This window comes from Phyllostomus hastatus, unplaced genomic scaffold (assembly GCF_019186645.2).
Source record: "Phyllostomus hastatus isolate PE091 unplaced genomic scaffold, TTU_PhHast_1.1 phas_contig_58, whole genome shotgun sequence".
NCBI lineage: Eukaryota > Metazoa > Chordata > Mammalia > Chiroptera > Phyllostomidae > Phyllostomus > Phyllostomus hastatus.
In genome coordinates, this window is record NW_025333916.1 from 109,615 (window position 1) to 130,809 (window position 21,195).

Below are 21,195 nucleotides of genomic sequence, written 5' to 3' on the forward strand. Positions count from 1 at the left end.
CTATGTTGTGATGTGGGACGGGAGGAGGGGGTGGCAGGAGGTAGGGATTCCCTTTTTTAAGGAAGGTGGCAGGTAAAATTCTCACCATGACATTCATGGAATGCAAAATATTGTACCTACTATGGCTGCTAGGTTCTTCGAGTCCAGACCTAGGCTGGTTTGGTAAACAGCTAAGGAAGAAAATGGTATTTTCTTGAACGACCTCCTGATGCAACTCCTGCCAGCACCCAAGGGGAGCTTAGTGATCACCAGACTCCCACGAAGTCTATTTGGTTCCCAGTCCTTGGGTTCCGGAAAGAGAGTGGCGGGCTGGAGTCCCAACGCAGGAGCCCTGCCCTCCCCACCTGGTGGCGGCTGGGCGGCACGCCCACTCCGTCGCGTTCCGGGTGGCCCCAGGGGCGACAGGTGAGGCGTGGGAGCGCCAACTCCAGCTCCGTAGGCGCCAGGCGGTGAGCTCCCGCAGGAGGGTGGCAGCCGGAGAACTGGAAGGCAGGGAGGGTGGAGTCTCCCCGCGGGGGGCGCTGCTACCTGCCGTGGGGCGGAGCCACTGCGGGACCTGTTTGTTTGGGTTTTTTTTTTTCCTGCTCGGATGCGCAGGAGACCACAGAACCCATCTGAACCATGAAGGGCCTCAAAGGCATTGAGAACCCAGCTTTCCTCGACTCCAGCCCAGACACCCCACGCCGTTTCTCTGCTTCGCCCTCGCACGTCGCGGTCTCTGTCTCATCCGCCAGCACCCAGAGAGAGGACTCACCGACCCACCAGCCCCCGGAGCCCCAGAAACCACCTCTGCCTACAGCAACTGCCCCCGACTCCCGGGAGCGGACCGGGCTGGAGTCCGAGTTTGAGGAGGGGCCCTGCGGATGGGGGAACTTCCAACCCCAGTGTCTCCAGCTGTGCAACACACCCCAGGGCTTTCTGATTCACTACTGCCTTCTGGCCCTCACGCAAGGTACTGTCCAGCGCCCGCTGGTGAGCAGAGGAAGCGGAGGGGCGGGGAGGGCTGGAGGCTTGGGGGAGGGTGAGGGCAGGTACGCAGGGGGCCAGGTGCCCTGGGGGCTAGTGGTCTACGAGCCCTGCTGGGCGGCCCGGACTGCAGACTTGTAAGCGCTCACACCCACGTTAACCAACTAGGTTCAGACTTCCACATTTTAGCTTCTCCTTTATAGCAAAAACTGTTTAAAGCTTGCCAAACAGCCTTTTCTCTCGGGTGCCCTGCATCACTTTAGCTGATTTCAGTACCTTTAAGGAAGATCGAAACTACCGGAGTCTTCCAGTGGGAACAGGGATCCCTGGGGAATGCATTATACACGACAAAAGCATGTATTTTTGATAAGCTCCCCAAGTGAAGGAATTTTTTTTTACAGTTTCTGGAATGGAAGGATTAATTAATACATTTGCTGATGAGGGTAGGGCGACTCTCAAAGGAGAAGCTTGTGGAGTACATATAGTAGAAGTTAGATATAAGTATTTGTGTTTCGCGAGTACACTTAGTTTGAATTGTTTGTGGGCACGAGTGGAGTCCTGTACTGTTAGCTAAGGCTTGAGGCGTTGTTGAAGGTTGAGGTCTTTCAAATACTCGAGTTAGGCGGTATTTGTTTTTTTCAAGCATTTCTTTTACTTTCTCTTGGGAGTTACTGGTAAAGTCCAAGTTTATACCCTCAGGAATTTGCAATCTAAGCTTTGTTTGGAGGAGGGAGTAGTATGTAGGGCATGAGAGAATGGCCCTAGGGAAGAAAGCATAGGTAGAAAGCTGAAGCTGCGTGGAGGTGGTGCGTCTAATGCAGGGGGTGAAAGAATGGGAAATTACACTAACACCAACGGGACAAATTGCGGAGAGGTATATAATGGGGTGGAGCACCTTAAAGGATTTGTCGAAGGTTAATTAGAATTTAAGTCATCATTTTAAAATTTTTTGTAAGTAGGCAAGCAAGGACTGATTGAAATAAATGCCATCCAAGAAACACTGGGGGAGAAGTTGGAAATTACTCTTTTCTAAGATCAACAGAATATATATAAAAATATATCCTACCTGTTCTTGCTTTTGCCCCTCTGTCTCAAAAGAACTCCATGTCCCTTGCTTTGCACTATTAGGTGCTAAGTGTTTGTTGATTGCACATTGGACTAACTGCAGCCCTTCTACTAAGGGCAGTTTTGTGCTGAAGAGTTATTTTCTTTCCACCTTTCTTGTCTTCATCAAAGTTTACCTTCTCTCAGTTTCTCAATCTTAGTTGTCTAAAATCCATGATTGTGAAGCATCTCAGAATCAAAAGGTTGGAAAGTTCAAAGTAGCTGGACAACAAAAACACTCTTGTGTTTTGTGTTAAAATGAATTCTGAAATTTCTGTATTATTCCAGATGTCATTTTACATTTAATATACCATTTTAAAGATGGTTATCGAATATAATTGGCACTCTTAAAAAAATCATTAGCCTGGAGCTCCATCTACCCAGAAGTCTCCAGTTTAAAAAGCATAATCTGAGATAAAAGTGGCCCACCATTCTTGTTTCAGCTTAAGTTTGCATGATCCATATGTTTCTCAAGCATGATCCTTGGGAAGACCACTTCCATGGAATATTAATAGGTGTTTTACTGGGGAGAACCCCAACACTTGTCAAGTGAGTTATTTAACTCAACTCTGAGTTAATTTCTCTGAGATAACAGAATTTCTCTGAGAACTTAACTCCCTAATGTGCCTCTTATCTTCATGTGTTTATGGTAGAGAGACATACTATGCAGTATTCTGTGGAATTTCTTTCCTTTTTTTTCTTAAAGCAGAGTTCCTGGAACTTCTGTAGCACAGAGTTCACACTGGACATGATTAAAGTGTTGTACTTCTGCAAGAGTTTACAAATTTACTTTTTCAGAAAAGTTTTACTGTAAAGGCCAGCTGTTCTAATGACTAACTTTTCATCAGTATGGCAAATGTTTTGAGAAGTTGATTTTTGGATGATGAAGTTTTCATATTCTCAGATAACCTTAGCTCCTTATAAATATGTCATTCCTAGGTATTTTAGATATTTTTTTCTACATTGAAATCTTAGGAATTATAAATTGACTTATAGACTTATTAAACTGGCATACAAGTAAAAATTATTTTAGGACTTTTAAAACTCATTATATTAATTTTCTTGAAATATATTTCCAGTTATAGTCTTGACAAAGCAAAATTTAAAGAAATTGTAGAGATCATGGCTTGTGTACACTCTTTCTATTAGTTAATAAATGAAAACAATTTATTGTATTCTCTAAAGTAAAAGGGCTGGCCAAAAAGTTCTTTTGTTTTTTTTTTTTCCATAAGATGGCCCTGGTAGTGCTTAGGTGTGTTTAACTGCATTCAAAACAATTGTGTTAGATTGTATTGTGACAGCTGTTGTATCAGCATGCATTTAAAAAAAACATCAAAATTGGTGAATTTCTGTGTGGCCATTTTAATATTGAAGATAGAAGAAAATAACTAACATTTTCAGCATACTATGCTTTATTATTTTTAGGAAGGTAAAAATGCAACTGAAACAAAAAATAAGATTTGTGCAGTGGATGGAGAAGGTGTCATGACTGATTGAACATGTGAAAAGTGGTTTGCGAAGTTTTATGCTAGAGATTTCTTGCTGGACAATGATCAGTTGAAGTTGATAGTGATCTAACCTGAATTGACAACAAGCAACATTTCACCAAGTGGGAGATAGCCAACATACTCAAGATATCAAAATCAATAAAGTTATTGGTGAACATGAAAAATGTGTCTTACTTTACAGAAGAAATATGCAGACTTTTTGGCCACCCCAATAAATAAAAACTTTGTAATTTCATCAGAAGCATTTTCTTTTTAATTTATAGTAATGTTTAAACTGTAAATTGAATCTATATTTGGACAGGATATTTTTTTCAGTCAAAATTGGATTTTCAGCTTTTCCTTGTTTATATTATAGTTCTCTGTCATAGTTATAATAAGCAGATGAAGTGTAAGTTTGTTTTTCCTTCTACTTTGCCTATGATTTAAAATGCCGGTGGTTGAAATAAGGCTCTTAATTTATGTTCACTTTCTCTCCAGGACCTTTAACTTTAGTGTCCATAAGAGTGTTAAAGAAAGAAAAATGACTTGAGAGTTCAATTTTAACTTTCTTAAGACTAAGTCAAGGATCACTTGTTATAGGTAAATATGTTTAAGGATTGAGTAACTTGGGAAGTGATTGAGCTTTACTCAGATGACCTCTGGAATCAGTGGCACTTTCTGTACTCTTCTGAATGAGGTCAGTGAGAGTATGTTACACTTGGAAACTCATCTGGCCTTATAAGACCTTCTTTACCAGTCTGACTTTTGGATTACCATTTAAATAAAAATGAAGATAGCTACAGTGTAGGATGTGATAAGCATCAATTTTATTTAACACCTGAAAATTCACAAGTGTGCAATTAAAAAGGAAACTGATTTGTAAGGAGGTGTGTTTGGGTTGCCTACCTTTTAAATTTTGAGTCTTTTAAAACTGGTGCATTTAAGGAAACAACCAAACTTTAGTACATTGTGTTAATAATCATGATCTATATGGCAAAATTGTAATAATGCACATATTTTTTTTCTTTTTTAGGTGTCGTAGTAAATGGCTTAGTAAATATTAGCATTTCCACTATTGAGAAGCGCTATGACATGAAGAGTTCCCTGACAGGCCTGATATCTTCAAGCTATGATATCGCATTCTGTTTGTTGTCTTTATTTGTATCGTATATCGGTGAAAGAGGACACAAACCAAGATGGCTTGCATTTGCTTCCTTTATGATAGGACTGGGAGCCCTTGTATTTTCATTGCCAAAATTTTTTAGTGGAAAATATCAATTAGGGTCCCCTTATGAAGGTAAGTTTCTGTTGTGTTTTTTATTGTTTTTACTTTAAGAAGTAACATGAAACTAGGCCACTAACTATATATTGCAACTCTCTTGTACAGGTAAGTTAGGGTAAGGTCTCTTCCACTGCTCACTGTTTTGTTCTGATGTGAATTTTGTGAAGTAGATTACAGAGGAAGATTATGCGTTAGCAATCACTTTAGTGGTTCCAAAGTTTTAATCCTCTGATAGTCATTCCCCATATTATACATAGTCCTCCTCAAAAAGTGATAGATAACCTGTTTTCCTTTGAGGTTGTGACCTCACTGGAATTCTAAGATGGATCATTTTTCCCTTTTCAGTTTTATTTGCTATGGTTACAGCTCTACCTCAGGACTTGTTGATTCCTGATGTGACATACAGACAGGTGAAATTTATAGTACTGAAGCTTTTCCTAAGAACTGAAGGACTTATCACTCTCCAGAGATACAGAAACTCAGGAGTTATCAAACATGTTGCTCCAGTTAGATAAAGCAGCATTATTCAGAGGCTCAAGCAAGAAATTTGATTATTTGTCTTCCTACTCCCTCCCCCCAAAGTATCATTTTTAATGGAAAAGCAATTATGGTGGTAGGAGAGGAATGTGCTAATGAAAGTAGACCTTAATATTTCTCTTGTCCTTCCTGGGATTTTAAGAGCAGATATGAAATAAAATCAGAGAACTACCAAATCAGAAGCTTTCAGGTCTAGGAAAGTGAAGAAAAGTCTTAGAGTAAGAAAAAAAGGAGAGTTGGGACCTGCTGCAATATACACATTATTATTATTTTTTAAAGATTGTTTTTAGTTATTTTTAAGCAAAGGGGAAGGGAGCGATAAAGAGGGAGAGAAACATCAATGTGTGGTTGCTTTTGTGTGCCCCTTACTGGGGACCTGGCCTGCAACTCAGGCATGTGCCCTGGCTGGGAATCGAACCAGAGACTCTTGGGTTCGAAGGCTGGCACTCAGTCCACTGAGTCACACCAGCCAGGGTATAGGCATTATTTTTTAAAAGCTAAGATTGTTACTTTTATGAGAATTAATATTGAAAATTAATATTAAAGTATTAAAATTTCCCAGGACCAATTTCCCAATTATAGAATGATAAATAACAAAGTAGTTTTGATAACAAAGTATATATTATGCAGCATGATTTTAGAAGTACTTTTTACATAAGCATACTTCATTTGGAAATAAAAATAGAATTTGCAAACATATGGACCAATAGTATGTTTTTAAAATGTGGTACAGTTTGGAATGAGTGAGATAAGGAGAATATGTTATCAGTGGAAAGAGGACTTATTTTGAGTCTAGTACATTTTCTAAGATTGGGTAAGATTTCATAAAGCCAACTTCACATAAGTTCTCTGGGGTAGTTTTAAGAACAAAGCACACAGGCTTTTGTATAATACCTCTGAAATCTTTAACAGTAAGGGAAAAATCTAAATTTCAGTGTGTCACACAAGAAACACAATACTGATTCTATGATAGCAAAAATGTTACTATGTTTATAGGATGTAAGAGGTAACCTTTGTGCTGAATCTAATTTCTCACTCTTGCAGTTTATCAAATGCCCTACTAGTTCATATAGTATACAGACTTTGGTAACAAATCTCTGACTGTCTCTAAAACACAATTGCCTATTCCATGACAAAAGCCTGACCTATCCTCAGCAATGTTCTTGGCTTCATCTCTTGCCACACACCCATAAAGTTGCCACCAATCAAATCAATTTATATTTCCCAAAGGGAAATGGCCACAGATTAAGGTATGTGTGTGTGGCCTGAGCTGAAGCCAAGAAGATTGCTGAAGCCAGATGATAAACTTTTAGTACATTATTATATATTGTGTAATTTTTCACCACATTCTTACTGATATTTTTTTTTATTTTAGTTGAAGTAGGTATTGGCTGATCTGTCAAATTTTTACTCTAAATTAAGACTCTTAATTTAAACAATAGCTTATCTGTGGCAAATGAAAGCAAAAACTCAGGTTGCCCTTATGTTAGTCTGTCATTCATATAATAAGTATTTATTGATAGGAACTATACATGTTGCTGGTAAAATAGTGAAATCATTAATGGCATCTGCATTTTATGTGCTAGAGTGAAAAAATTAAAATTAATAAATAAACAGCATAAAGATGCAGGTGAGTATATGAAGGGGACAGATATTATGAAGTAATACTATACAAAAAGGAAAATACTTGTTGGTGGACAAAGTGAAGGCTATTTTAATAATAACTGGATAATGAGGAGCCAGCCTTGGAAGATGATTTCCAGGGAAGAGAAAAACATGATCAAAGGCTTTGGAACAGGAAAGAGCTTGGCAGGTTTTAGGAACTGTCAGTTTTGCTTGGCATGATCAAAGCCAGGGAGAAGATGGCAGGAGATGAGCTTGGGAAGACAGGTAGAGTTATGAGACATTTACATTCTGTAAGTGCATGGAAGGTGTGAAAGAGTTTTACATGGGGAAGTGCATGATTTTATTTAAAATGATAATTTGGGCTTCCATTGTTCTGAGGAATAAAGGCTACGTAGGAGGATATTAGGAGGTTCTTGCTGTTGTCCAGGTGAGACATGAAGGTGTTTGGGGCTGGGGTGGTAGCAGTAGAGACCTAGTGGAGTGACTGATTGCCTTTGTATTTTAAAGGAAAAAGAGATAGGATTTTTAGAGGGTTGATTGTGAAGGAGTAATGAATAATAACTTCTTGATACTTGCCTTGATCAACTGGAGCCACTTACTACAATGTGGAAAACTAGGTAGAACAGAATCTGGAGTGAAATCAAGATCTCAGGTTTGGACTAAAGTTTGAATTGCATATTATATATACAATGTTGTAGTATATATCTTTGAACATGTATGTTTATGGAAATGTGCAAGTCATTCTTTATTCTTCATTCCTAGAAGTGCAAATACTGGGTTTGAAGGGCTTCCTCATTCTAAGGTTTCATAGATAATGTCATGCTTTAGGAAGGATTATGGCAGGTATTCTCCCAGTCAATATATCAAAATGCCTTGTTGCTATTTTGAATTTTCACACTTTTCTTTTCCTGAAAAAATTTTTAATAGAAATAGTATTGTGGTGTGTTTTTGTGTATGGGTAGATGTTTACAATGTAGCAGATACAAAACTCGGGACTCAAATTGTAATACATATCTGAAGGACCTCAGACATTTAGAAGCATAAGGGATGTTAGAAATCATAAACCCCCTTTTCTACAGTGTAGAACCTTAGGACAAGAGGTGAAGTGACTCAGTATTGATTTCATAGATGGTCAATAACATCTAAATCTAGTTTTTATGTGTTGTTTAATATTTTCCAAATTTTTGTTTATTATTCATAGTTGGTTTATATCAAATAATTTAAATATTTTTATGAATTTAAACCACTTCTTCCCCAGTTTCAAAATGCCAGTTATAATGGTCTGTACTTTCTTTAAAACATAATAACTTGTCTGCTTAAGTGAATTAATCCAGTTTTACAAACACAGAATCCTATAACCCAAAATTTGAATTATTTAGTGTAGAAGAAAACTGAGGGTTTATGTGGTAAAAGGAAACAAATTAGTTGAAAACCTCCTATGCATAAATTAGAAGCAAGGGAATGTACAATCTTCTCAGGTAAATAGCCTAAAGAGCATAACATTAAGAAATTATTTTACTAATTAAAATCATACATGTAATTTAATTTGAAACTGACACTGAGAGAATTAACATATTCCCTGAGTATTTTTTTTTTGTAGCCACTATTTTTGAATTTGAGGGAAACCAAAGTCAGGGCTCAGTTTGGATGAGATAATCTCTGTAAGAAAAAGATTAAAGTAATATAGAAGTAAGCAAAATATGAAGTACAATGAGCATTATAATTTCCAAAGTGTGAGAACACAAAAGGAGGTTAGGACTTAGCAAATGGTAGAAAGGTGTGTTTTGAAATGGTCTGAATTTTCTATTCTGTAAAAAATAAATTTGAGTAGGTTTGGGAAAGTATGTTTTAAAGGGAGCTTTATGGAGACATAAGGGTTAGAAGTGACTATCCAGCTTTGAATGGAGATGAAAACATTTATCAGAGGGAAGTTTTGGTGGTTCTTACCAGATTCAAAAATGGGAAGAATTTAAACTAGAGAAATAAATGCTTCTAAGGGCTAATTTTTGTGTATGTTAACCTGAAAAATAAAAGGGTTATAAAACATTTTCAAGTAAATTTTATTTCACACTTTGCATGTATTTTAATGTAACACCATATTTTTATAAAATGTGGTAAATGAATCTTTATCACATAACATTTCGTTTTCATCCAAGCACTGTTTAATTCTTTTTGGATGATTGTTAATTTAATGTTGTTAAGCAAATAGTATTTTCTCTCTTTGAGACTTTGGGTAGGAGCTTCTTAGTCATTAGTAAATAATTGGAAATTGTAGAGGGTAATTACTAAATCTAATAAAGTTTCTGTTTTCTTTGTTGACTAATATTTGGATAACTTTTCTTAAGTTTTATTTTCTTCTCTTTTCTATCCCTTTCTCACAAAAAAAGGTAGTTTGCAACACATTTCATTTGCTTCAGCACTGAGTTTCTAATGTTGTGGATTCATAGGTCAGAGACATATACCAAAAAGACTTTGATTATGCAAGGTGACTACTTAAAAACTTAAATTAGGAAAAGAATTGAAGTGGGACTCAAAGTTATACTAATTTTTAGTTACTGTTTTATCTTTTATTTTGTATGCATAAGGATTTTTTTAAAACTATGAAATGCTTGCCTAGATTGGAGAAAACACAGTGCTGAGAATCTTAGTTTTTCAAGCACTAATTCAGTTCAGGGTTCAATAATTTTGCTTGCGTCTTAGTGTTCTTTCTTCTTGATATTGCTTCTTCCTCATGAAATCACTTTTATTTTTTTTTATATTTTAATTTTATTGTAACTGTCAAGCTATGGTCATTGACACCAACAGGAATCCCCGGTATGAGGTGTAGTGAAGACGGAAACTTTATTCAGTACAAAACATCTCAGCGGTGATACAGCATGGCTGTGGGACAGTTCAGTAGTGATGCAGCAGATCTGTGAGGTGGCCCCGGGGCTAGGCCCTTTCCAGCTAGGCAGTTCTGCTCTAATCTGCTTAGTTCCACTCCTCTCTGGTGGTTGGTATTTCAGCTCCAGCTGGAATCTGGAGATTCAGTCTTCAGTGAAAAAGGAAAGTGCATTCTCCAAGCTTATATAAATAGCAGTCCCACCCTTGGTCCCTAATTGGTTCATTCTCATGCAAATGAGGACTCCAAATCTCCCAGTTTGATTGGTCTGAAAAGCACTGTCCTGATTGGTCAGAGTGGAGCTATTCTGATTAGTCAGTGAAGATGTTGAAGATGGTGAAGCCTTGCTTTTATCGTTTGAAACAAGATTCCAGGAACTTCTCAAGGGCTGGTTCAGATGTCAAAGACATGGTGTAGGAAGGCAGTTCAGTGCAGGGCTTTCTCTGAAGTACAGTTTGTGTGAGAGGCTCTTGTTGAGAAATGGCTTCCAGGCTCTGTTTTTGTTCTTTTGGCTGTTATTCAAGTTGTTTTTAAAATTTAAGCCAAGTTAAGATATCAGCATCCCTTCTTAGTAGGTATTTTCTTTCTCAGAGCCTATATAATTGAAGTGAATAAAAAGGAGAAGTGACTTCTTAGGTTAGAAAATGAAATGGTGTAATAGAACAAATTGTTCAGAAATATTTTTATAGTTCACACACCAATAAAAGAGCTAGAGCTAATCAGTGCTCCAGATTAAATTATCATGGTTTTTAATATCAGAGGCACATCAGTATTCCCCAAATTCTTAGATAATGTAAATTACCCTCTATGGTTGTTACCCTTATTTAAGGTCCACTGGAAATCCTTATTCAGTAAATCTGAAGTAGGGCTCAGGAATTTATATTTTTTAAAAAATTACCCAGGTTATCTTATCAGTCCATTTTGGGAAAGACATGTCCAGTTTAATGTTTAATAATTTTATAAACTTTCAACTGTATGCAAAGAGAGAAAGGTTTCTCTTCATTACAGGATTATTGCTTTATATTTTCCTTTAAAATAGGAGTTTCACAATCATCATGAAATACTATGTACCTTAATGTAACCACTTTTGTTGAAATTCAAATGACCAAACTTCTGAAATAGAGGAAACTCACAGAGATAAATAAGTAGAAAAGCATGTGGAAATGAGAAATTAGCACAGACTCAATTTTGCTCATAGCTACAGTTTGCAGATAGGTAGACATCTTAAAAATCCATGACCTTGACCAAGAGAATATGTCTCAGCATGTCCCAAAGTATGATCTGCAAAGCATAGTTTCTAAAGATATTAATAATATGTTTAAAATGTGTTCCATGTTTCAATGAATTTGGGGAGAAAAGGGAAAGTTAAAGAGGTATCTCCATTGCATCACTGTAAAAATGAATGCATTTTGTGAATCTTTAGCTAGGTAAACGATGTGTAGAGTTCTGAAATTAATAATGAAAGGACTTGGCTGTTATGCTGGTGCCCTTTTACCCTGCTTCCACTCCACATTTTTTTTTCCAGATTAGTGTTGCATTGAATAGTCTTTGGGAAACTCTCCTTTGTGCTCTCTTATGTCTAAGTACATGGTTTTTATTTTTAAACATTTCTTTATTTTTAGAGAGAGGGGAATAGAGGGGGAAAGAGAAAGAGAAACATCTATGTAAGAGAGACATGGATTGTTGTCTCTTGCAACACTCCCGACTGGGGACCTAGCCCCCACAGCTCAGGCATGTGCCCTGTCTGGGAATTGACCTGGTGACCTTTAGCTTTGTGGGATGACACCCAACCCACTGAGCCACACCAGTCAGGGCTAAGTACATGATTTTTAAAGTGCTTCTTGAATTTAGAAACATCATTATGGCTAGCACCTAGAACAGAATGTGATATATAGTAGGTGCTGAGGAAACATTTGTGGAGTTGTTAAATGAATTCATGAATGAGCAATCCCTTCAAAGGAGGCGTATTAGGAATCTGAAGACTTGTTTTTCCACAGAAGGCATTAAGAGTAGGTAATGGCAGATGAAAAGCTGTTTTAATTCTCTGTTCACATATTCCATAAACTTGGCCTAAAGTATAATGGGGCATTTTCTCTTTTGGCCACTGAATTTGGGAAGAAATGTGTTATCAGAGGCAAAATTTTCCCATTAATGATCTTTTTGTGGTAAGATTTGGGATCTGAAAATTTTACAGTATGAAAAAGGAAGCTAAAATGAGAAGCATATTCAGAAAATAGTAGCTTTCGGTTTTTGTCTTCCTTGTTAAAATATTGGTTTCAGTATGTATCTACTGCACTATTGTACTTCTAAGGTGGTACTCAATGCCAGGATTATTTTTTGATAGACAATCAGTAGTGATTATCCTTATTTATCTTAATGTATATAGCAAAAAGGAATGCTTTGACAGGGCATTCAAGTGGATTGTAGCCATAGCTGTGTCTAACCACATATAATGTGTGTGGGAAGTAAAGATTAAGCAATGCTTTTTGTAGCTTCCTCAGAAAGGTTGGTTAAAATGTAGTTTGTGGCAAGAAAGAAATGAGGAAATTCTCTTTTTTTAGTCAGTGTTCTTAAAAATGCACAAGGTAGCCAGTGAGTGTGTATGTGTTTTCCTTCAATTTTAATGCTATTAAATTGCATTGAATGATTGAATAGAAGTATGGAGTAGTATAGCAGGGATATTAAGGGCAGACAAAACTAAGCTTAAATTTTCTTTAGCACTCTATGATAGCATTGTGTAACTCTGGACAAGTTTTTTCAACTCTAAATCATGATGATAATAACTACTACCTTATAGGAGATTGTACACAACAGTGCTAAAGCAGAGCCTGGTGTTTGGTAGGTGCTCATTAAAAACTAGCAGTGACTAATGATGATGTTTTTTAACTCAGTGACAGCTATACTAATGTTAAAAAACTGCCTTTTTTGGTTTGTTTAATTGTTGTCAATAGTAGATACAGAATAGTATGAACAACTAAAAATATTTGAATACGGTGTATTTGCGGGGCGGGGGGGGGGGGGGAGTGCCACTGATACTGACATACTCCCAAACTGTGGCAGTATGGCTAACCACTTTGAAAGTAATGTTAGAAATGATGTTAATTAGTTATGTTTGCAGGATTGTATTCTTCTTGTGAGATAAAAAATCAATTTATTTGGTATAGCTCAAGATTAATTGAATCCTCTCAAAATATCATGTCGAAATATTGCCATTTAAATAGCCCACTTGCTTCTTTTAAAATATCTTATTTCTAATTTAAAATTTCAAATATGTCTTTTGTAAAACATTCAGAAGATAGAAAACACAAAGATAGAATAAAAGTAAAAAATAGAAGAAAAAGGAAATAAAAATTTCTTGTAATATAACCCAGTTATGTACAGTTAATATTGCTCAACCTTTAAATGCATATATACATTCATACAATTCATACATTCATACACACAATTACACACTTACATTACACAGCCATTAACACACAGTCATACATACATGTCTACCCACACACTATTATTGACATTCAGACCTAATCATCATTACATTTACACATGCACATTCAAATGCACATTTTAAGGAAATAAGACTCTGAACTTATAGATATTTTTTTTTACTTAAAATATATATTGGACATTGTTATATATGGAAAAAAAGAGCTGCAGAATATTTACACTCTTATGTTAGTTCATTTTATAGATAATCTATTTAGTCAACCCTTCTTTGTTGTGTTTTTATTAATACTATTTTTTTCTGGCTAGAGAAGTTCTATTAGTCATTATAGACAATTTAGATAATACTAAGAAGTGGAAAGAGAAAAATACCAGTTTATTATTAATAATCTTTTCTCAAGGAGAACAACTTTGGAGTTGTCTTAATCTTTTTACTGTGGCTTTATTTGATAGAGTTACAATAATATTTTACATAGTTTGCAACCTGTGAGCATTCTTATTTTTGCATAGCTTTCCATTTTGCATTTTAACCTTTCTCATAGAGTTGAATATTTTCATTTAAAAAGTTTTCTATTATGCATTACCTTACTTTTTGTTAAAGATTTTATTATATTTTGGTAATTATACAGTATTTAACATTTTGGAATTGGCTATTTTATTCAGAATATTCTCTGAAGACTCATCAGGGTTCTGTTTATCAATTGTTCATTTCTTGTTATTGCTAATTAGTAGGTATTCTGTGGCTCGAATGTACCACAGTTTGTTTAACCATTCAACCATTAGAGGACATCTGGGTTGTTTTAGTTTTTTTGCCAATTAATGATAAAGACATGAACATCTGTGTACAGGTTTTTGGGTGCACATAGTTTTCATTTCCCTTGGATAGAATTGCAGGAGTAAAACTGCTGGGTCACATGAGAGTTCTATGTTTAGGTTTTCAAGAAACTGTTAAAAGCGTTTTTTGGAGTGACTGTACCATTTAAAAAATCCCATCAGCAGCGAATGAGTGATCCAACTTATCTGTGTACTTGTCAGAATTTAGAGTTCTCATTTTTTATTATAGCTGTTAAGGTAGGTTGCATTGAAATCTCATTGTGGTTTTAATTTTCATTTCACTAGTGACTAATGATGTTGAGCATCTTTGCCTATGCTCATGTGCCATCTGTTTATCCTCCTTGGTGTAATATCTGTTCATGTTTTTTGCACATTTTCTAACTGGATGATTATTTAGTTTTTGCCATTGAGTTTTGAGAGTTACTCATGTATTCTAAGTACTACATCTTTTTTCCAATTATAGGGATTTTAATTAATTTATTTGTTTTTATTAAAGTATAGTTGATGTACAGTATTATGTTAGTTTCAAGTGTACAATATAATGGTTCTACATTTATTTACCTTTAGATGAGCTTACCATGTTATGTCTAGTAATCACCTGTCATGGTACAAAGTTTTTATGATATTATTTACTATATTCTCTGGGCTGCACATTACATTCTAGTAACATTATTTTACAACTAGAAGTTTGTACCTCTTATTCCCCTTTATCTTTTTCACCTGTCTCCTCACCTGTCACTCCTCTGGCAACTATCAGTTTGTTCTCTGTATGTATAAATCTGTTTCTGTTTTGTTTGTTTTGTTTTGTTTTAGATTCCACATATAAGTGAAATTGTAAGGTATTTATGTTTTTCTGAATTGTCCCACTTACATTATACCCTATAGGTCCATCCATGTCACAAATGGCAAGATTTCATTACTTTTTGTTGTTAAATAAGATTCTGACATTTGTGGTGTGCACATGCATGGGCATGTGCGACACACCTTTATGCATTCGCCTAGGTACAGACACCTAGGTTTATCTTGGCTATTGTAAGTAATGAGTCAATGAACATAGAGGTAAACATATATTTTCAAGTCAGTGTGTTTGTTTTCTTTGGATAAATGCCCAGAACTGAAATTGTTAAGCTGTGTGGTCATTCTGTTTTTAATTTATATTAGATATATATTATATATATATATTTTTTAAAGATTTTATTTATTTATTTTTAGAGAGGGAAGGGAGGGAGAAAGAGAGAGAGAGAGAAACATCAATGTGCGGTTGCTGGGGGCCGTGGCCTGCAACCCAGGCATGTGCCCTTACTGGGAATCGAACCTGTGACACTTTGGTTCTCAGCTCACACTCAATCCACTGAGCTACTCCAGCCAGGGCTATATTTGTATATATTAATCCCTTATATGTCATTTGAAAATACCTCCTTTCACATAGTGGGTTGTCTTTTTGTTTTGTTATTTCCTTTGCTATAAAAAAGTTTTTTAGTTTGCTGTAGTCCCATTTATTTGTTTTTGCTTTTGTTGTCCTTGCCTGGGGAGACATTCAGAAACTATTGCTAAGACTGACATGAAGAGTTTACTGCCTATATTTTCTTCTAAGAGTTTATAGTTTTTCTGTCACAAGTCAGGCTTTTGGGGTATTCCTTGTATGTGACTACTCAGTTTCTCTTGCTGCCCTCAAGATTCTCTCTTTCTCTTAAACTTTTGTCATTTTAATTACAATGTGTCTTGGTGTGGGTCTCTTTGGATTCATAATGTTTGGAACTCCCTGTGCTTCATGGACCTGGATGTATTTTTACTTCCCAGGCAAGGAAAGCTTTGTCTATAATTTCTTCAAGTAAGCCTTTGCCTCCTTTTTCTTTCTCTTCTCATTTTGGGATTACTATAAAGTGAATGTTAGTGTGCTTGACATTGTACCAGAAGTCTATTAAGCTATCCTCATTTTTTGTTGTTGTTGAGAGAGAGAGAAGGAAAGAGAGGGACGGAAAGAAAGAGAGAGATTGACATCAATTTGTTGTTCCGCTTATTTATGCATTCATTGTTTGGTCCTTGTATGTGCCCTGACCTGGAATCAAACCTGTAACTTTGGCCTATTAGGACAGTGTTCTAACCAAATGAGTGACCCAGCCAGGGCCCATTTTTATACATTTTTTTCTTTTTGTTGATTTAATTGGGTGATTTCCACTATTCTGTCTTCCAGTTTGCTAATCTATTCTGTATTATCTAATTTTATATTGATTCCTTCTGGTATATTTTTCATTTTGGTTACTGTATTCTTTAGCTCTGGTTGTTTTTTTTTTATTATATTTTCTAACTCTTAAAGTTCTCACTGAGTTTCTTTATTCTCCTCTCAAGTTTGGTGCATTCTTATGAGCATTACTTTGAATTCATCAGGTAGATTATTTATTTTCATTTCATTAGTGCTTTTTTTCTGTCTTTCTTTGGAACATATTTGTTTTCTTATTTTGTTTGACTTTCTGTGTTTTTTTTTCTAGGAATTAGAAGCAATAGCTATCTTTCCCAATCTTGAAGGAGTGACCTTGTATAGGCGTGACTTCTGTGTAAGACTACTTGTGTCCAGTGCTGTCTAGTGCATGCTTGGGGAACCCTGGAGAGCTAGCTGGCTAGTCAGTATTGGCTGAGGTGGCCCAGGACATTGGGCTGGGAGAATTAAAATGCTTGGTGTATCTTAGCTACTATGTTAATGTTTACTGAATTGAATTAACACGGCTTTTTGCTATAAAATCTAATTTCATCTTGTATTCTTACATTCTGATTTTGTTTTTCAAAAGTTAAGAAAGACCTGTGGGATATGCATTGTACTGGATTGTCTTCATTTGCCCATGCAGATCCTGGAGAGATGGAAACTAAAGTGGCTATACTATATTTTAGAGGCAAGTTTGGCTTGTTTACCCAAACAAGTTACAGAGGTTGAATTAACATAGTGGAAACATTCTAAGTCTTTTGGGCAGAAACCCTATCTGAATCAGTATGGTGGGGTTTCACAACCCTTTAACCATTCCCAGACCTAAGTGAGTTTATTATTCTTATGGAGAATAAATCTCTTTGAAGAACTTTATAACCTAGCCAGGAGTATATAATGTTTCTTTTCCTCTAAACCTATCCTGAGTGTTGAGGGGAAAGAGTAATATTCAGACTCATTGGAAGTGATTCAATAATAGCTTTGGGCAGAGCTGATGTCTAGAATTCTAGAATACTTAAGAAATTCCAGTAATAACTTCTTATTATTGGGGCCATAGAGTGGCCCAAGGCTACCCTATCTCACATTGGGTCTATCCTGTAGTTATTTTCCAAGTCTTAGGGCAGAGAAAGGGTGTAAATATACTAGCTGGCAGAATCCCCCCATTGGTTGTCTGACTTGTGCATTAAGAAATATTATTGTAGAAAGAGCTAAGTAGAAGTCCCTATATGAGATAGTAAACCAGAGACAATACTGTTTCCTTAAGGGAATTATGGAGATTAGTGATAGTATCAAATATTTGGAAGATACAGGGGTGGTGATTCCTACTGTGTTCTCTGTTTTATGTATTTGGTGCAAATACAAGATAAAAAACACTGTAGATCATGGTAAACATAATCCAGTAGTAATCCTAATTATAGCTACGGTTTCAAGTTTTGTGCCTCTTTTGGAACAAGTCTGCACCGACCCTGACACCTAAAGTATTGTGGGTGTGGCAAATGTTTTCTTTCCTTCCTCAGTGGCAAAGACAGTCTAGGTGGTTTGTTTTTCTGTGGAGAAACGAGAGTTTCTCCATCACTATCTTATCACAGTATTACACACATCTTCTTTTTCTTTGTCAAAATATAGTCTGGAGCAGTGGTTCTCAGCTGGGGCTGGTCTTTCAGTTCTAGAGACATTTTTGATTGTTGTGGTTGGGATGGAGAGTGCCACTGTCATGTGGTTGGTAAAAACCAGAGACACTGGTAAATATCCTACAAGGCACAGGAGATCTCCCACACAAAAAGAATTATCTGGCCTCAAATGTCAATAGTGCCAAGGTTGTGAAAGTGGTCTAGATGCATCACGATTACCTTACTACTCACAAAACTTCACATTGGACTCTATAGTGGTGGTATTAAACTAATAGGACTTGGTGAGTTGAAGTATTTCAGATGCCTTAGTAAAGCGTATGCATGCCAGATGATAGGAGATGTACCACAAAAACATTAAAAGACATACCATAATCATTAAATTCTTAGGGGTCCAGTGGCCTGGGCCATGTCATAGCTTCCACTTTCCACCATGTGCCCTCTGCACTTACACAGGGCTTGGGATGTGGGAGACATCATCTACCACAGTTATGTGGATTACTCCAATCCATTTACTAGATAATGCATAAGGCTGTAACAAGACAAAGTTCTTACAGCAGATGCAGGCAGTATTTATGGCAGACAGAGAGGATGTAGGAAGCCTCTGGCAAGTCTGCATGGCAACATCAAGATGAGAACCCCTAGGTTTTTGTGGTAAGATGATGCTTTCTTCTGCCTACACTATTCTTCATTTGAAAAGCAACTGTTGGATTGCCCCTTGCTGCTGGTTCGTTAGACATAAACATAAGTATGAACAATATGTGACCTGAACAACTATCATGAAGTATGTGCTGTCTGTGTTGGCAAATCATAAAATTAGATGTGTGATGTAGCACTTATTGCTAAAAGAAATCTTAGGTACAGGTAGGTTAGGAAGACACAATTAATTATGTAGACAGACATCTCAGACTACTGTGCTACTTATTTTTATTGTCTTGCATTTCTCCCTTTTCAAATGCAGAAAGGTTATCATTATAGGCAGAAGTCAGCATGGCCTTACTATAAAAACATAGATGTCTTCATTATAAGGATCTCACAGAGTACTCTGTGGCTGGCTAACAGAGGAGGAAGAAGTATAGCCTGGTTTACAGAGGTTTTGTAAGGTATGCTGGCACCCACGGAAAGTGGACTGCTCTTGAATAACAACCATAATCAGGCAGGTTCCTAAAGGGCAATGGTAAGTGGAGATTCCCTTTTGATAGAAGAGAAGCATAAGGCATAGATTTCTACTGATTCATAAACAACACTAATTTATAAGTTAGCCAGTCAGAAGCTTGGAACAAACAAAAATGAAACTTGTTTACAACATTTAAGAAGTTCCAGCCAAGACATGAATAGTGTGCCCCTTGGCACGGGCACAGAGTGTAAAGCTAGTTTTGCCACTTGTTAATGCTCACTTGAAGGTATTCTTTGTGGGAAAGGCTTGCAATCAGGAAGAATAGATGACCTGTCCAGTGAATGTCAATCAGTGTTTTTCCCTGGCCGCTGTGGGGCTTATGAAATTGTCACATGTTAAAAGTGGCCATATAGCATAAAAGGAAGCTAAGCCAGAGTTCAAAAACATGTCATTACCTTCATCAAAGTTGTTCTGATTATCTCCACTGCAGATTTACTGCCTGGTTCACCAACCTGCAACGGCCAGTTGTGAGAGCTCCTGGTATTGCAGCATTCCCCGGGGCAACCCGTATACCCCAGGGCAGCCAAAATATATCTACCCTGGTTGCAATTTGTCCTCCTGAGATAAGTGTATATTCTAGATATGAATTTGTTTTCACTGCCTACAATGCTTCTGTCTACACTCAGAACTGTTTGGTTTGCAATATGCCTTATTCATTGTTACGATATCCTATACAACATCAGGTCTGATCAAGAAACTCACCTGCAGCAAAAAAAAGTATGGTAACAAACTCCTACTCGTGAAGTTGACTTGTTTGTCTTACTATGTATGCCAACACTCAGAAGCCTCTGACATGCTAGGATGGTGTCTGTTACAGCCTGCAGAATAAGATTTCCTTCCCTATAGAACATGGTATATGTGTTAAATTAGGCAGAAACCACTTTTGGGTTGCTGGCTCCTCCGTCGCCAGAATACATAGGAAAGGGAACTAAGGAATGGCCGTGGATTGCTGCCTCTTGCTACTGTACCTAAAAAAATCTGCTCATAGAATTTTTGCTCCCTGTCTTGGTCTCATTCAGTCCTACCCCCCAGGATGAATGCTTCCATAAGGCAACACAGTCCTATTCCCTTAGAATCAAAGATGAGATTGTTCTCTAATCATTTTTTATCTGTTCATGCCAAATTCCAAATTAGCACCATGAAGAGAAGGTGGTCACTGAACTAGCAGAAGTGAGAGATCCTAGTTAACAAGAGTACATTTCTATACCTTGACAAAGATGTATTTTGGACTGAGGGAATTCATTTGGGTGCCTCTTAACATCCCACACTCAATAGTACTTGTTAAAAGGAAAACTGCCCCAAAGCAACAATGATAGGACCACCGAAGACTTGTAAAGACAGAATAAAATCCCAGACCAACTAGGGCGCAGGCAGAAAAGTAATGGGAACATGACCTGCATTACAGGAAAATAAGCAATGACTGTCAGCTCAAGTTTTCTGAACAGCTACAGAGGGAGAACTATAGAGCTCATTAATTGTCCAACTGCCTTTGTTTTGTGCTACTACTTATAGGAAGCCCATTGGTGGTGGCTAACATTTCAGTGTTGAGTATCAGGTGGGAGAATAAATGCATTGACATTATCCCAAGGTGATATTTTGCTGACAGGTTTTTGTGGACTCCTTGTGTTGCAGATACATTTTTCATCTGGACAAAGGTAAAAGTGGATGCTAAGGTACCAAAGGAAAAATTGGACAATGATGGATATTCTCTGTTTGTCTTTCCAGATTTGCCATTTGCCATTTATCACCTTGTTTTATCATCCCTCAGGAGCCCAATGGCCCCAGCACATTTTCCCCCTGGTTTTTAGTTGGGTTCAGCCAAAAGGAGTTTGCATGTTGACAGAAGGTCGTGGTGCTTATTTCCCTCATTTGCTCCCCACCAGAGACGTTGCAACAGTCCCTGTGCCTGCACCTGAGGCCACAGCTCTCAGAGGTGCCACCTACAGCTACAGTACTCATGAGGTTTTGGTAGTAGCCCTCACTGTTCTCTTAACTCTGCCTTCCTTTAAAAAAAAATTCCACCCCATAAAAC

The 21,195-nt window shown here is 37.0% G+C and overlaps 1 protein-coding gene across 1 annotated transcript in view; it reads left to right on the plus strand.

Annotated features, from left to right (window-relative positions):
- Nucleotides 1-439: 439 nt before the first annotated feature.
- Nucleotides 440-21,195, plus strand: part of SLCO4C1 (solute carrier organic anion transporter family member 4C1) — a 58,423-nt gene continuing 37,667 nt past the window's right edge. The window contains exons 1-2 of the mRNA XM_045848413.1: nucleotides 440-952; nucleotides 4,591-4,854. Coding sequence (XP_045704369.1) covers nucleotides 622-952; nucleotides 4,591-4,854 — 595 coding nt within the window. The 5' untranslated portion in view covers nucleotides 440-621. The remainder of the gene's footprint in view (nucleotides 953-4,590; nucleotides 4,855-21,195) is intronic.